Consider the following 17,176-nt stretch of genomic DNA (forward strand, 5'->3'; position numbering starts at 1 on the left):
AAAACCCCATTAAGTAAGTAGAGGGAGCAAATCATGAAGAAGAAGGATAAAAAGAAGAAGGCAGCCCCAGAAGAGAGCTCCAGCGGGGTGTGTTTCAAAAAATCACAGACTACGAATGTTGTAAGCCAAATGGGGGGAAGAGATACAGACAACAGAATCATGGAGGTCTCTGTCCCCAGAAACCAGGGAAGATCCCCCTAGTCTGAGCTACTAAGTAYAGCAAGAGGTGTGTTTCATCTCTGAGCTGATCTAATGCCCAATTTTTCTGCTGAGACCATTAAAAAAAAAAWWWWAWAAAAAAGGAAACAGATAWCAGGCATGCTGCAGATCTGTATCTTTATCCAGAGATTTGAACTCGGGACCAGGCTCAGACAGGCACTCAAGAGCAGATGGCAACAGGTCTTGGTGGCTGTTAATTAGATTAGCTTTTGCCTAGCGATGTGGAGGAGCCCTCTGATTCATTTTCAGCCATGAGCCTCCAGCCATCACCCTGAGGTACTGAACAGGGTCAGTCTCATGGTGTTCACTGTTTTGGGCCATGACAAAGTGGAAGTCCTCTTACAGATCCCTCCCTGGGAAGGGGAATTGGCTTGGGATTCAGATGTGGGCCAGCATGGTGGTGAACTCAGGTGTTTACGGCCAGGGTGGAGCAGGGCCATTCCAATGCRCTTCCTCTTGCCTCACTCACACAATGAACAAACAGGGACATTATCTCTCCTGGGGGAGCAGCTGAMTCAGATGCCTGGCCAGATGCAGGGAAAGGTGTCCTGTCATCGCCAACAGCAAAGAATAGCTAAAAAATAAAAAGATGTATTGCTCTGTGGCTGCAAATGATAACAATACATTCATATTTATTCTGATCCAAAAGCAATTTTTTTCTTCTTTTGTTCCCCTCCCTGTGTTTTTTCCTATCTGATGAGAGCTTGTTTCTCAGCTAGGAGCCCGGTCAGTCTGTTATTGCTGTGCTTAATATCATTCTTATGTTCCTCCCATTTTTTTTTTTTTGTTTTACATATTATTAAATGACTTATGAAAAGTAAAGTTCAGCCAACTAAACCTCAAAGGAGTTATGCAAGAGCAAGTAGCACTGAGCTTTACCACAAGCCCTGTACATTAAACATGTATGTCTATGGACTGATAAATCTGTTTATGGAGCACATTGTGGGTATGGAGATGCAGATATGGCCGGCAGATGCTGTTCCCAGTGGCTATCCCTAAATCAGAAGACACTGTCTCTAGTCCTGCTCTTGACCTCTCTGAGAACTGAGGGACAGTATCTGGCYGGGTAACTCCTCCAGCTGTATCAGTCAATTCCATACAGATGATACAATTCCATACACATGATACATTTGTACCCTGCACACTGACAAAGTACTTCTTTCTTGTTATCATCTGCTCAGTGGGCGTAATTGTAGGGCTGATTCAGCAGAAATGAGAGCAATACTTGTGGGAAGTTTGTGTCAGGACCAGCCAAATATACGGTCYAAGAGAAGGCTGTGATTTACTGATCACAATCTTTGTATGGAAAGATCCATGCCCTATAAAGGCCCTCGTCTCCTTTTGGTGCATCATGAAGGACTATGGTAGGACTATGTGACTCCTCTTGGTTGGGCTGCAGATGGTACTTTGGGGACCCAAAATTGTGGGAATATTGCATCTGTTACAAGCAGCATTCAGTCTGCTTTTTGCCCAAGGCACACTTATTACATACGCAGTCAATGCTAACATGTTGATACCTGCAAGCAGAGAGAAATTCACATTCTGTACTCAAATGCTGCAGGAGCTGAGGTGTTGAGATGATGTAGGGAGGGCAGAAGATGSATTACAAGGTAAAAGGTCTTCAAGAGGCCCAAAGAAAACAAGACTTGTTTTCAGGGTCAAGGACTGAAGAGAACAATTGCAATGATTTCACTAAATATTTATATTCTGTCAGGTAGGGATAAATATATATTAAAAGTCACTGGTCATGATAATCATATTAATAGGTGCAAAGAAGTTTCTTCTGCCCACTTTCTCTGGTCATGCCAGTAGCAGCATCAGAGTATCAAGGTGCCCAAAGAGAAAATGGAAGCTGAGAAAAACAAGAGGCAAACTGGCATTTCTTTTTGTTGGGTTTTGTTTGGGGTTTCTTTCAGAAAAATAAAAACCAAAAAAAACCCACTCTAGTGAGTGCACAGAAAGGCACCACAAAATCCCAGAACTAGAGCACAACATATTGACAGTAAAGCTGGTGAGCTCTGCTGGGGGAGACAGAAACCCAGAAAGGAAGAGTGTGATCAAAGTGAATAAACTATAGGGATAAACTCTTTAATAATTCTGTGCTGGGTATGTGTAAATGTTTCAATGCATAACTAAAACTGGGGGCTAATAGGAGCTGTTTTTCTAAGTCCACGCCAGTTAAAGRCCATCACAACTGCCCTTCAGTCATCCAGTGCCCAGTCTTCCCTACATGGTCCAGGATTTTTCTTCTTCCTCCCTATCTCTTTCATCCCTCCTCAAACATTCTGGATTTCATTTGGACACAGCTTTTTGGCTATCCCCTTACAAGAATTCAACTTTGCTACACAATGCATACTGAGTGAACCCCACTTGAAATCCAATCCATTTGTTCTGCATCAGGGGTTCCCACTTCTTCTGTCCCTTGGCCATCTTGAAGGGRGAAACTACAGGATAAACACAAGGTACAGTGAGAAAGGAATCATAAGAAACTTCAGTTCCTGCAAACTTTTGTTTTGCGACTCCAAAAACTTAACATGTCTAGTGTCTRAATGCAAATGTTTTCTTCAGAACATTCACAGAGGCTATGTTTGCAGGATCTGGGCATTCAATTGCTAGAGAAATGGTTATTCTGCTTTAATCTCCTCCCATTCCTATTCTGGCTCTGAGGTATTTGCTTCCCCAATACAATCTCCTAGGAAGGCGTCACTTGCTATACCCCTTTCCAAAGGTCTCTCAAAGCCACGTCTACTCAGGAGATCTCTAAAAAACACAATTGTCACTAAGGAGATTTGGGCCTCCCTTAATTTCTGCCATGCTGTACTATAGCTTCTCATTATAAAGTTGGCTCTTAAAGGTTCTTTGTCTCTGCAGGGTTGAAAGTTGCTGACTGAATGTCTGGGTCCAATTTTCCACCAGCCTTCCTTTAACTGGCCATTCTCAGCTATGCAAAGTGTTTGCATAATGCTACAAGATCATTCACATCAATCTTATTTTACATTTTGAATCTGTTTTGCAAAGGGGTTAATGAGAAAACAAAACACAACCTGAATAATAAGTCACCAGAAAAAAACACTATCCTAATCCTTTAATATGGAGCCAGRACAGCAGTTCTTTTCACAGAGGGAAGAGGACCGACGTTTTTCTAATCTGAGAATGTAATTCCCAGGGACAGTGTATGAGAAAACAGCAGTAATCTACAGAACACCCAGGAACAGTTGTTGAAAGATTCCCAGGGTGTTACTTTTGGCAGGACATCAGGTTCCAATAAAAACCTCTGAAAACATGAGCCTAACAAAAACAACAATAATAATATTTTACMCAGATGAAGAGTCTTTTATCTAGGGCTCACTGCAAATGATGAACGAGCTTCTTGRGGAGAGGTAAATGAAACTGATGCTCCATAGTTATTCCACTGTTTTGGTGATTTAGAAGACAGATTATTGTGTACAGACTGTTAGAGGGCACACAGAAAAGAGTTAACATGTATAGGCAAGCTTGGGAGCATTCCCTATGGTGAACTTACATTGTAATGTATTTTTTAATGTTTTCAGTAAATCAACTGTTGACATTCCATGTTCACAATCTGAGAGTCTGTACACAAATCAGGTAACCAATGATTATATTATGCAAATACACAGAGTATTTGGTGAGTTCAGTCACAGCTACTTGATTCTAATGTGAAATTCTATGTACCATGCTTCAAATCCTTCTTGCATGGACTTGTATGTTTTCTGAGACTAGTGTGGATTTTACGTATGTATATAACCATACATAAGTGTATGAAAAATTATGGACTAAAAGTAAGAGATTAGTGCAGTTTTTTTGTGAGCTGCTAGAAGATTTGGATCCAGACTTTGCACTGTGAGCTCATCTCTGTAGGGGAGCCATTCCACAATGTGGCTACCTTTCAAAAACCCTGAAATTCTGCATCACTCTAGGCCACATATGAATCTCAGCCCATATTTCATATGCCACACCATGAASATGTTGGTTGTGGTGTCACAGTAGCAAAACTTGCAGTGAAATACATTTTSTACTGCATCATTAACTGGTTTTATGGCTCAACTGGATTGCATATGACTTTTTGGTATGAATATACGATCAAATGTTGCTGCACTGACCTTACTTTAGTGACCTTTAGAGGACAGCACATATTGAGAKAAGTGGTTTCCTTTCCACTTCCACTGAGGGTCTCTCAGTTTCTATTCCACATGAGGATTATATCTTGCTCTTTGTAGCCACTTCCAGAGTCAATATCACTCTTATTTCCCAGCCCAGCACTCTCCTCAGAGAGTAAAAGCTGTTGAGCAGTCATTGTCTGTGCCTGGAGTACACAGACACTGAAATTCCTACTCACTGCTTGCATGAAGGAAATTATGAGAAACAAGTCATGTTTCCTCTGTGTCATAAGGGTAACAATAGCAACCAAGGTTTTGTCAAGACACCCCCAGTCTAAGCAATGACTAACAACCAGAACGATTAGATATCAGGATGATCTCATAGCTCGCTGCTCCCAAAAGGGGGAAGCCCTGCTCCACTTTAGCCTATGACCCTTTGCTCCCTSCTTATCTCCTGCTCCAGAGACACTTCCCACCTTGCCCTGGCACTGGCAKTTGCCAAACCCTTCTCATAGACAATTCAGCTAATTAAAGCTGGAGAAAATGGTCTCTTTTCTTTGTTGCTGTTGTTGTTGTGGTGGTTGTTTTTGTTTTGTTTAGCTTACTTTATTGAGCTGGATTGRCTCAGAACAGGGTCTTAGGAAAGCAAAAGTACAAGAGAGCACAACACTCAGAGCAGGAGCACTGTCTCTGGCCTCTCAGATCACCATAGCTACAAGGTGTAACCCTCAGAGTTCTACAGAAGATACCCTGTGGCTGCCAGTTTCACTTTTTTCTTATTGTTGACCATAGCTATTTTCTGAGATAATTCAGTCAAATCAGGAAGTGGATTAGCAGAATAATTGGTGTAATTCCGAAGTTGTATTCAGCTGCAAATGCAGAAGAGAGAATAATTCCGGCCTCTTGGAGCTGTATTATGGAACACCACAAAAAGAATGAAGAGGAGCAATTAGAATTGATGACACACMACCGGAATAGCATTTATGGGTTGAACATACCATGATGGCAAGGCATCACAGCCACTAAGAGCTGTGTAATGCTTTAGTCACTATCAGATATACCCACATGGCTTCTCTGTGGCTTGAAACAGCATCTATCACCAGGCTAAAACACAGAGAAGCTCATCAGACATCATGAGTCACTGAAGCATTGAAGTCCATTTTCCCTGTCCAGTTTTGCTTGCCCTAGACCCAGAGGGCACCTTGTCAGAATCCTTAGAGGAGCTTCAAACTCCATTACTGGAGTGTCTTTGCTGCCCTACAAATGCACTTGTGGCACTCAGGTCCTGCAGAGAAGTGACAGATGTGCAACTGCTATTGTTAGGCACAGGTTAAAAGTTTAAAACTGGTCTTAGCAGCTGCGTTTGCAAGCTAAATTCTGAGAAAGGGAACTGGTCCCATCTTTCCAGACCTTGCTTTTGAACAGCCCAGTAGTTATGAGAGATTAGAAAGATTTTTGTGGCGTTAAAAGAATGTTTTGGAATTTCTTGTCCGGCCRTCTGACCTCAAAACTTAGCAGATGATTCACTAGCACTCACCTCCATTTGTTACTGAGCTAAAACTTTTATCCCCTCGGCTTCTTGTGAAGTTCCACTCTGTATCTTTTCAGAAGCAGAGCCTGTTCTAATGTGAAAGAACAAACAACGTGGGAAGCACAACTCAGAATTCTAAGTTTTCAAAAGCTCTCATGTTAAATTCCCTCTGAGCTCATGTGCATGTATTCATAGAGGTATTTGCACACATAAATCACGGTTTGCTTTCATCTGGCACACACAAAGAGCACACTGCTTGGCACAMTGTTTACATGTGCTTCAACTGCTGACTGCAGGCAGGTCTGCAGATAAGTTTGAAGAAGTTCCTTCGTAATCAGGAGACACAAAACCTTACTGAGTATTTTGCTGCTGTTCTTTGTGTATCAGGCTCACTGTTGCCTGCTACTTCCTGATGAAGTTTCTGCARCCTTGCACCCAGGGGATTATCAAAAGAGGTTCTCATCCTTCTTGGGAAGTAGAAAAGGTATTTTCATATCCCAGACGTTGTTTACCTTGCACAGGTTTGGGCAGTACTTAAGAGCGATCACAATTTGACCAAGCTTCAATTWCAAGAAAAGCAGCAAATACCATCTTACCCAGACCACACCATCCTGCCCAGGCTGAATAGTTTACTGCAGTCTCACAGAAGCTGCTCACTGTTTTGCTTGCATTTTCATCCCCAAATATAAAAGATATGGCCAGAGAAGTTCAAGCTAAAAATACCAATCTCATACCTACCCAAGTTACTTTTACCACCTTGTACCAGGATAAATGCACATCAAGTGAATTTTTCAGAGTGGCTTGTGAAAATTCCTTTGTAGCACAATATTGATCGTATCTCCTTCAGCTGTAATTTTTTCCCCCTGCAAGTGGGTCAGATTCCTTCTGGGTCCTAGACAACARCTTTTGAGAAAGGAATATTTCTTTTACTCTTAACCTGGAAATTTACAATCTGGTCAGAACTGCCTTTGAGTTATGCAAGTCCAGATCTGTACTCCTTTCATAATTGTCTACCATGGTAACAAAGAGGGCAGCGCCATGTCTGGTCCCTCAAGCTCTGTACTTGTGCCAAAGATAACCAGTTATACTGGCATAATTAATTTTGATGCCTTAATAGCACAACAGTTTTTSTCTTTACCAGCCAAAATATTTGCCAGTAGGATTTGGCAAACGTAATTTAACAAAGCTTTTSCTCTGTTAAGAGGGAGAACAATCCCTGATTTTAAAGAACTGGAGAGGAATTCTCATTTAGGGATTAATCATCACTTTGTAACTCCTGCAAAATTCACACTCCAGGCTCTGATTTAGTTATACACAATCACTCTGGCTTACTAATTAAGAATAACATGGGTATTAGCCTTTTTTCTTTTAGGTTTTTAAATTGCTGATTTAAAACTTCTCTCAGTGTGAGAAGCATTTCTAAATATCTGAAGTGTAAAATAGCAAGGACATTAGMATCTCCAGCCAAACCCACAGGGGCTGAAAAGAAAGGCATGATTTACATTCAGTACCTCTGCCTATAACCTGCAGGACATCTGGAACTCTTCAACCTCCACTCCATGAGAAAGGGACTTCTCTCCTGAGGGTAGGAAGCAGATGCATAATTTGACTCTATTTGTTGTCACTGAGGGGGCTTGAGATAGAAATTATCAATTCCCTCCTATGACTTGTATATGAGACAAAGCAAGAAGTATTTCAGAGACACATGAAGCTGATCCTTACAAAGCCATTCTTGTTCTTTCACTCRAATTCCTAGCAGGTACCCTGCTTTTCAGCTCACGTGGGTTTTCMCAACTATCCTGAGTCACACTTCATTTATTGTGAACTCAAATGAAAGGAAAATGGTTTCTCCATCTTACTTAAGATAGAAAAAAAACCCTTCACTTTCGAACTCTAAAGCAGATTTCAATGAGTCCCACTTGCTTATCAGTACCAATAAGGCTACTCTTATGGTAGGAAGAAGATGATTTACAAGGGTCAGTCTACCACATCTGCTGGATATTAGTTTAGTCCTTTACAAGAGGAGTTTGATAGTGCTGCTGCATGGCAGGGGTGGTAACTCATCTCAGTCTGATTAAGGCAACATTTCTTTTAATAACTTGCTATTAAGAAATATGTGATTAACTTTGACTTCAGTACTCTGTAGAGATTTATTACTTTCTTGATTCCTTTGAACCCGATTTGATAGCAGTTTTGAATTATGAAATTTGATGCCAGCTTTGATTCAGTTGCATTGATAGCCCTTTTTCCCCCCCAAAAAGCTCTCTCTTTGTTCTCTCCTTTATGCTACCAAGACTTGCTAATCTCTTTGCACCAACAGAATTTCTTTCTAATAATAATAATAAAAACCAGCAGCACACAAGATTACTTGCTGTACCAAACCAAAGCTGCCAAGATTACATGGGCAACATGGAAAACATACRGAGATGTGAGTAAGAGGAGATGGATGAGATGGATGATAAACCCAGAGGCAGTGGCAGAATGAAGCTTGGGCACAAGGAGCACAGGAGCAGGGGCAGGCCTGGAGGCAGCCATTAGGCAAATAAGGCACATTCAACCATGTTGCCATCATGAGGGGTTCCACAGGGAGCCACGTGAGCCTTTTCTGATTGTCTTTGATGAAAGGATGCTGGAACTAGATGGTTAAATCATTTCATCCTCAAGACACAGTAAACATTCCCATTGGAATGAYCTACTCCTTCTGGGTCCTCAGTGTCAAGACGCAACAGGACGGTGACTGAAAACTCGTTCTAAAGATGATTGTGGTATGTGGGGTCGGGGGGAGGGGGGAATGGTGTAGAGCAGCATCTTATTTTAGTCCTCAGGAGCTTTTAAACACATGTGTAAGATTTGCACATTGCATAACTTCCTGCATCAGTAGCAGAAAAGAYTGGAGGGCTCTTTGGAATGGAAAGAAATTAATAGAACGAAAACCTTTTGTACTGGGCACTACTATTAGATTTCACTGYGGTCTTTCTATGGGAGCCTGGATTCCCAAAGGAAGAGAACTGCCAGGAAGGTCCTTTCTGTGCATTTTTCCAGGTAGCTGCAATAATTTCTTTCATATGGAGATGCCATTTTCACAAGGCAGTGATTTCTCAGTCAAYTCAAGATTATGCTCCTGAGAGTGCAGACTTGCAAGCTGTCCAGAAACGCAAGGTAGTCTGAAGGGGGCTGCTTGCTCATTTAATTGTCAAATACATAGCTGATGTAAGAAGTGCTTTCTCCATTTTCCTCTCCATTTTTAGGTGTACTCCAAGGGATTAAATGCATTTTTARAAGTACTCATGCTCTGTTTGCAGTAGTAACCATCTCATGCCCTAACTGTAGCTGGAAAAGCTGAGATCTTCTGCAGTGATTTTGCTAACATTCCAGTGACCTGACTATCCACAGGGACAGGGTATTTTTGATAGCAAGCCCTTAATTCTTCATTCTGTAGACCCAGCTGGCCCACAGAGGCTGACATCATTTGACCACAAAATACAGTGCTAGCCATCGAGGTTTTTGCCAAAATATAATTTGATAGCTGAACACACAAAAATTTCTTTTGGAATCAGTCCACTATACATGCTATTATTCACCAGTGGCATGCATTCAATRTCTCTATGCAATCAGCCAGTAGTCTTTTTCTATGGATATACTTGCCAAAATGAAAAACAAGAAAAAATTTAAACCATTTTCAGTGTGTTTCCAACTGTTGGACTATGTTTTCTGAACCACATTGTTGAGTCGTGATCTAAATCAATGAATATTCTCCTGAGCAGCTGTTATTCAAACAGTTACTCTCCATTTTCTTTTTTGATTATGATCTGTAAGCCATTGAACATGAATATTATCAGGTGGGGCTACACGTAAGGACAATCTGGGCTCGTTACAAAGCAGGTCACAAGAGAAGTTATTTCTTCCCCTGCAGTCTGGAATGATCTTATAGTCTTTTTTGGAATGAAGAGTACTTTTAAGCAAAAAAAGTCCATCTTTCCAAATACATGCTGGTGTTGCTATTGCCAGTTTGACAACTGTGACACATGAACATTTCACAGGAAATTTAGGGGTTTTTGTTTTATTTTTCTTTTCCCCCAGGCAGCTCAGAGTCCTGAAAGAGCTACTGATGAAATATTGAACAAGCATTGTTAACATCTACTTGCAATAATATAACAGCTCAGCTATAAGTTTTCGTCAGAAAAAAATCTTGATATGGAACAGTTTTCCATTGGAAAAAGTTCTAATGAATCTTTTTGAAACTCTGTTGAGAATAGCAAAATTTGTGAAGGTTTTCTGTGTAAATGTTTCAGAATGAAACCTTTAATAATTTCACTTTAAAATCACTCTTTATTTTGTATTTGATTCRCCTGGTATTTTATGTTAGAAAACATTTAAAATTTTTTTTGAGWAGTTAAAATATTTTCTCTCAACATAATATAGGATATTTTTCCCCWTTAACTTTTCTTTCCCAGACACCTAGCATCATGCTAGCAGATCAGAACCAAGTAAAGTGAATGTAACCAAGTAATGAGCGCACATTACACACTCTTCTCTGGATTTGAGCCACACAAGGTCTGGATCAGTTACAGCTTTCTGCTGAAAAGCTTGGCTCTTCWCCTCAGGCTGCAGGGACTCACATGATCAGCTTTGGACATTCTCTAGTTAAGGCTTCAGTGTCAAACAGTACCTTTACTCACTGGATTCTGCAGTTCTGGTATTGGTAAGACCCACTGAGTGTGTGGTCTCAGCAAACACAGGGCAGATCCCAAACTCCATAGAAAGATACCTTGAACAAATGCTTTGGACCTATAATACAGTGCTTAATAAAATAGAGGAGTTCAGATTTTATGAGATRGCTGTATGGAGGGTTGASATTTTCTGAATAAAATGTTTCCTTYTCYTGAYCTTGAAAAACAGAGGAAGAYGTAAACATGGTCACTATGTAATTATTGATTATATGTAACTTTTGGTTGAGATGCAGGYTTTTTCCAGCTGAACAGAACAGTTTTAACAACACTACAAGAAATTCAGAGATGGTTGCTAGAGCATGTAATTGAGGTTGYTACAGGTAAACACTAGCATGGGTTGGATATTTACCAGCCAAAACCAGCTCCAGCCCGCATTATTTCAGCACATTCTGACTATCAGTCTGTCATGGTTTTACTTTTTAAACCCATGACACAGTCCCTTTCTAATCTGTTCTCAAAAGGTTTACCTCTTCCAAGAACCATGGAATGGTTAGGGTTGGAATGCCCCTGCCATGGGCAGGGTCTCATTCTACTAGAGCAGGTTATATCCACCCTGGCCTTGAACATTTCCAGGGATGGGGAGTCCACAGACCTTCTGGGCAACCTGTTCCACTGGCTCACCACCTCTACAATAAAGAATTTCTTCCTCATATCTTCTGCAAAGCTGTCCTCCTCCAGCTTAAGGCCATTCCCCCTTGTCCTATCCCCACATGTCCCTGGAAAATTCCCTCTCCTGCTCTCTCATGGGCCCCTTTCACGTGCAGGAAAGTGCTCCAAGGCTCACCCAGAGCCTTCAGGTGGTTCAATACCCTTCCAGCTTGTCATGCAATGCAGTGTTAGTACAGTCCAACAGCTTTCTCAAGGGACTTCAACCAAATTAAGCTTTGCATAATCCTGCTGACCCACCCTTTACCTCTTTGGTATTTCATTACAGCTTGGTGAACACATTCAACAAAAGAAAGTTTTGATGTCAGGACACAGCCAGATCTGAGTGATGCACMAACTTTATTGTCTATTTAACTCTACAATTTATTGTCTTTTAAAACCATGCTAGATTATTTATGGAGAGGAAACTAATAAAACATACAGATATATGGCAGAGATTTTTGAATGTGTACTGTTCTCTGRCAGGAAGCTAGGGAAGTCACTGCAGAGAAAATACAGCTTCTCTTAAAAATTAAAAAAAAAAATCCAGTATTAAAAGAAATGTACTTTGTCAGAAATCACATGGCAAGGTCCTTACAAGCACCCTTGATTTTGGAATCTCTTCAATTTACACTTTTTGGCATCAATATCCCGATCCACAGATCTGTTTGAATATGAATGATAAAGAGGTTACTTGATCAAACTGAAGAATTTATGAAGTCTAACTTTACCTGCAGTGTAATAGGTTGGTAGAATTGCTGCTACATCAGCACCAAAGCTGACTCAAGTTTACCAGTGTACAGCAATACATTTCAAAAGTTCAGGAAGAGAAACAGATACTCATGATTCCTCGGGGATCACTGAATTATTCAGTGTTGCCTTCTGAGTAAGGCTGATGCTGCACCACTTGGCTCCTTCTGTACCAAATCCAGTAACTGGTATTTGACTGGARCATGTAAAAGTGTTGCATCTTGATTTAAAGATTTCAAGAGATGGAGAATTTACCCCCTCTCTTGGCAAGTTATCTCCCTGTCCTCGTTTTCGATTTAAACTTAGCTTCAACTCAGCTTTCTGTTAGATGGKTGTTTGCATGCATGCTCCAGCAGTATTACAAAATTGGTTCAGTAGCTGATACTTATTAAATCAGAATTAACTTTTCTTTTAAGCAGGRCAGCTGGATCTTTCAGTTTCCCACTGCAACGTGTTTAATAGCATCTTCATAATTCATATGGCTTTTATTCTTCCTGTGCACTCTCCAGTTTTTATAGATTTCTCAGCTGTGAGCAAGTTTCTCATGTCATAGTGATAAAAAAATTAATCTCATGAACACAGCTCTGCTCCTGTCATCACTGTGAAACTGTCCCACAGCAAGCTCATGTTCAGTGCTATTTCCATTAGCATCCCTAAATCCATTTCTGAAACCCTGCCTTCCAACTGGATGGTTCTTAATGCTCATAAGCTGTATTTCACTTGTACCTAGCAATTACTGAGAGACTAGATGTGAAAAATAGTTACAGTAACCCTTATTATTTCATGCCATATCAATGCAAGCTGGCCTGGCAAAATTACCTGGCATATGGCCACGTTGATTAGAATCAAGTTACTCATTCATACTGGCTCAACTAAAGCTGCTTTCACTTTGTGACACACAAAGATAAATGATYCCYCCTTGCTTTCCTTATCTCCACAAATAAATACGAATAGATTTTTGTTARGTAGCATTCACTTGTTCCCTTAGCCATATTTGCAGCCTAACGGCCCACATGCCCTTTGTCACAACTGACTCTCAGACATTCTATTCTCCAGGCCTGCAAGGGTCTTTTGTAACACTTATTTTAATCCAGCTTTGGGCTCAAGAAACTACACAGATAAAAATACTGAACTGCCTCAGCAGCAGTCAACACATCAATCCTAATTTGGATGACTCCAGCTCTAGCACTCAACATCTGTGCCAAATCCAGCTATAGCACCAACCAATTCTGGCCAACAGAGCACATCACTGGGGCACATCACAGAGCACATCACAGCCCTGATAAAGGGCTGCAAAGGGCAATAAATCTGACAGGGTATCATTCAACACAATGAATATTTTCAAATATTATTTTATGAGACAAAATAATAATGCTCAAAAAGCCAAATCTCACTTTATCCTGGGCACAGTAAAGTTTATTCCCTTTCCTGCTCTACTAGCTGAATCTTATATCAAGCTTCCTCATCATTTGCCCTCTGCTATCAAAGAAGCTGARGATTATTGAAGTCATCTTGCTCTGCCTCTCTGTGTTAACTCTCCTTTAGACTCAAAAGTTTCCTTATTGCTCAAAGACTTATGAAAAGTTAGCAAGAGAAAGCTGTGCACCTCACACAGCTCACTTGCTTATTTGATGCTGTTTACACATGCTGGGGTTTACTTTTTTTATTCTTTATGGTAGCTGGTTTTCATCCTTCATGGCTATTTGTGAGGGTTTGAAAGTATTTCTGCATTCCCATGATGCTTGACTATACCATCCTGATTCTCTTTAAACACAAAASAGAACTACTGAGCATTTCTGCTGTTCCTGAATCATTAAGGCTTTCACTAACTTCTGCTAAGCAAGTGAGCCATATTATTGTTAGAAATTATTTTATTGCTGTTACCCTTTAAGATGCCTTACTGTCCTTAGGCTGCAAGGTAGAGGTTTCTTTTGCTCCCTTTCAAGTCTTTGCCTTCTTTATATTTCCACAGGCTCTAATTTACATGATTGCTGCCTCCTTCCTCTTTCTTCTCCTCTTCCCCATTTATCTGATATATTTTTAATAGCTGCCTTTACTTCCTCAMTTAATAAGGAGGTGCCTCTAACCAAAGATGTCCTTGTTCACGATTATGAAATTGTGGTTTTTAGTCATCTAGTAAAGTTTCCTAGAATAATTTCCAGTTTTCATTCACATTTTCCTGTCTAAATCTCGCAACTTCTCTCTGAGTTTCTCTTCCCAAACACATTCATTCATCATTTTCTTGGTTGCCTTGTGAAATAGGCCATTGGGAACATCACATACAACAGATGGGGAAAACAGACTAGAAAGTAAATGTTATGTCTTTCCTCAGACTAGTTAGAAGCAAGATGGAAAGTTCTTCATTTGTCATCTTAACAAGAAAAAAWGAGATTATTTTCAATGTCTCTTCAGAATATGCTGGACTAGGGTCAGTTCCTGTTCTCATTTAGTCTAATTGCAGACTAAATTACCAGGAATTACTAAGCTTGCTCAGAGAGTCTCTTTTCTAGGAATTAACCAGCTCTACTCAGTTTGAAAATYATTGGAAATATGTTTTAGGCATTATTACCAAAGAAAAGAGATGCTGCTGAGAAAATGAGATTACAAAGTCCAGAAGTTCAAATAAGCACTAAAATACCAAGTCATTACTTTACTCATTTCTATTAAACTTTTCAGAAGCTTTGGCTTTATTAACTGCAGTGATAATTAAATGTACTGTTARTCCAGCTAACAGTACAGTGTTGGACTTGGGAGTCCTTGGGGGAAATCACTAAGGAATAGCATTGGCTTTCCAGATTTTTAGGAGTATCTTGATGAAAGATGCAAAATGTGTAGTGTCCCCAAAAAACCTGAGAACAGATGAATGAAGTTGCCTTGCTGATGCTCCTCCTTCCTGTCACGTGCTAGGTTTGATAATTACAAGGAAGTAAAAAGCAAGTGCACTTGATGATGCAGAAGTTTACCAGAACTGACAGGGGTAATGATTATGAAATTAGAGTCTTGATTACAACTGAGCACTGATTAAGCAGAAATGTGGTAGGAATCTAAAGCAAATTCTTGGTAGACTTTTTTTTTTGTTTGACGAGGAGTGTGAYAACACACAACAAAAGGAGCATCTAACTGTGCATAAACTCCTAACTAGCTTTTCTGGTTTTGTTGCTTGGGCTTTTTCTCCTTTTTTCCTCCTTAAATCACGTCATCTGCAATAGCATGAGGGAAGAGGAGAAAAGGAGAACTTTTGGGAAAATAGTCTTCCTCATAAACTTTATAGAAACTTGGCTCCAACAAAGCTTTGCTCCAATATTTGACTTTAATATTCCTATTTGTGGGGAAACAAAATGGTGCACAMAACAGGTAAAAATGGCTAGTAGCCAGGAAAAAATTAAAAACATAGCAGATGGAATTAGGGATTTGGGGTATGCAGTAAACATGGATCTGTCAAGAGGAAAATTACAATTATGAACCTCAGGAAAAGTCTTCTTCATCCCAGGCGTGCTACTGTTACTTCAGGCCATATAACTGATTCAAGGGCTGAGTTTTGTGCYTCATGTATAATGTAAGAGGAGAAGTAATTCCAGTGCAGGAATAAAAAAGTTGATTGTTTTCCATCAACCCAGCCTCCTCTCTTAGCTCATTTTAAAGTTTTAAATCTCTTTCCAGGCTAAAATAACACCCACATAGTCCTATTCCCACTGGAGTTCAATTTAGTTATCTTGGAAACATAATGATGAAATGATACTGCAACTATTTTGCAGTTATGGTGAAACCAAGAAAGTTTTATGAGAGAAAAAAAAAGGTTTAACTGGGGCAGAGAATAGAACTAGCTACTAAATATTTTACTACAGAAAAAAATCTGGAACATACACAATTTGGTGCAGCAGATTTGGTTTTCTGTGCTATTGGCAATTCTTTTTTAAAAATTAGGTCACTTTCTTAAGGAAACATCAGTAACTGGCATATGTGGATTATACACTGCATCTTGAAAGCAAAGTGCTTTCTAACAGTAGCATTTCCCATCCTATGTCTATTGTTTTTCTGCATACAACAGAAGATTTGTCAAATTGGAGTGGCTGTATTTAGTCWCATGTTTACACTTCTCTACAGTTGAATGCTAAATTAGAGCTGTCATATTGTCATAATTCTCTAAGCTTAGCTGGTTTTTTTGTTATTTTTCTACTCACTGTTCCTTTACCCATTCCTTCAAATCATGGGAAAATTTRCTTTGAACATAACTATTTGACGTTTTTCTGGGAAAGACTCTCTTCTACTTCAAAAATACAGAGAGATACAAAAATATCTACACAAGGTATATCTATTGGTCCTTACAAACCAAAAAACCAAAAACAGGTACCGTGGCTGACTGTAGAACACTTGTTCTCTCCACAGTCTAAATGGATTCATCCTTGTTTAATCTTTGACATCTCCCTTCTAAAACACACCTTTGAGACCTCTAAGAAAAAAAAAAAAGTCTCTGATGGTGGTCCAGCATTGCAGGAGGCTGCTCAGAGAGGTTTTGGAGTCTCCATCCATTTAACACTTCAGTGATACGACCCTGAGGAATTCAGGAATCTCCATGCTCGGCCTAGTTTTGAACAGAAGGTTAGACCTGATGACCTCCCAAGGTGACTGTTTGCTTTAGTACCAAAAGCACTGATGAATCACATCTCCACTGGCAAGTGCTGGGATTGTGCACTCTGGATCCWCTGCTGGTGATGCCTGCAGTGACCGTGAGGCTCAGCAGGGTCAGGACTGAGAGCACAAGTGCGAGGAGAGCTCATGTGGAAGGCAGTGCTGATGGATGCTGCTGCTGAAAGCTTCAAATATGCATGCTGCTGCTCTGAGTGGAGGATTGCTCTTCCATGAGCCTGGACACAGAGGCAGCTTCCCCTTGACAGAAATACTGTTCTTGAGCACGTGAAATAATTATGAGATGAATATGAATTGAAAGTGCACTTCCTCTTGACCTACTTCCMAGGCAGGGAAGCACAGCTTGATGCCCTCCTGTTTGGAGAGGTAAAATTATCTCTGCATTCCCCAGGCTCCACACAAGCCTCTATTGTTTGGTACCAACCACATGGCTCATTATCGTGCCTACTACGCAGTGTCTCATAATGATTTCCTTCCCTCTCCTGTCAACACCCAGCTGACTAACCAAACTGGTTTCTGGGGAGAGCAGTKTACCT

General features: G+C 40.3%; 1 protein-coding gene across 4 annotated transcripts in view; it reads left to right on the plus strand.

The window, feature by feature from the left end:
- The window catches only part of NINJ2 (ninjurin 2), a 45,230-nt gene that overhangs the window by 10,192 nt on the left and 17,862 nt on the right, over window positions 1-17,176 (plus strand). The window contains exon 1 of one of the 4 annotated variants that reach the window (XM_057390075.1): window positions 8,486-8,633. The exons of 2 other annotated variants lie outside the window; for them this stretch is intronic. In XM_057390075.1, the coding sequence (XP_057246058.1) occupies window positions 8,625-8,633 (9 nt within the window). In that variant the 5' untranslated portion in view covers window positions 8,486-8,624. Of the gene's footprint in view, window positions 1-8,485; window positions 8,634-8,979; window positions 9,028-17,176 lie in introns of those variants that run through there. One more of the 4 variants, XM_057390076.1, reaches the window with a different exon arrangement.

This window comes from Malurus melanocephalus, unplaced genomic scaffold (genome assembly GCF_030028575.1).
Source record: "Malurus melanocephalus ecotype Western Australia unplaced genomic scaffold, MMel_1.1 scaffold_22, whole genome shotgun sequence".
Taxonomy (NCBI): Eukaryota; Metazoa; Chordata; class Aves; order Passeriformes; family Maluridae; genus Malurus; species Malurus melanocephalus.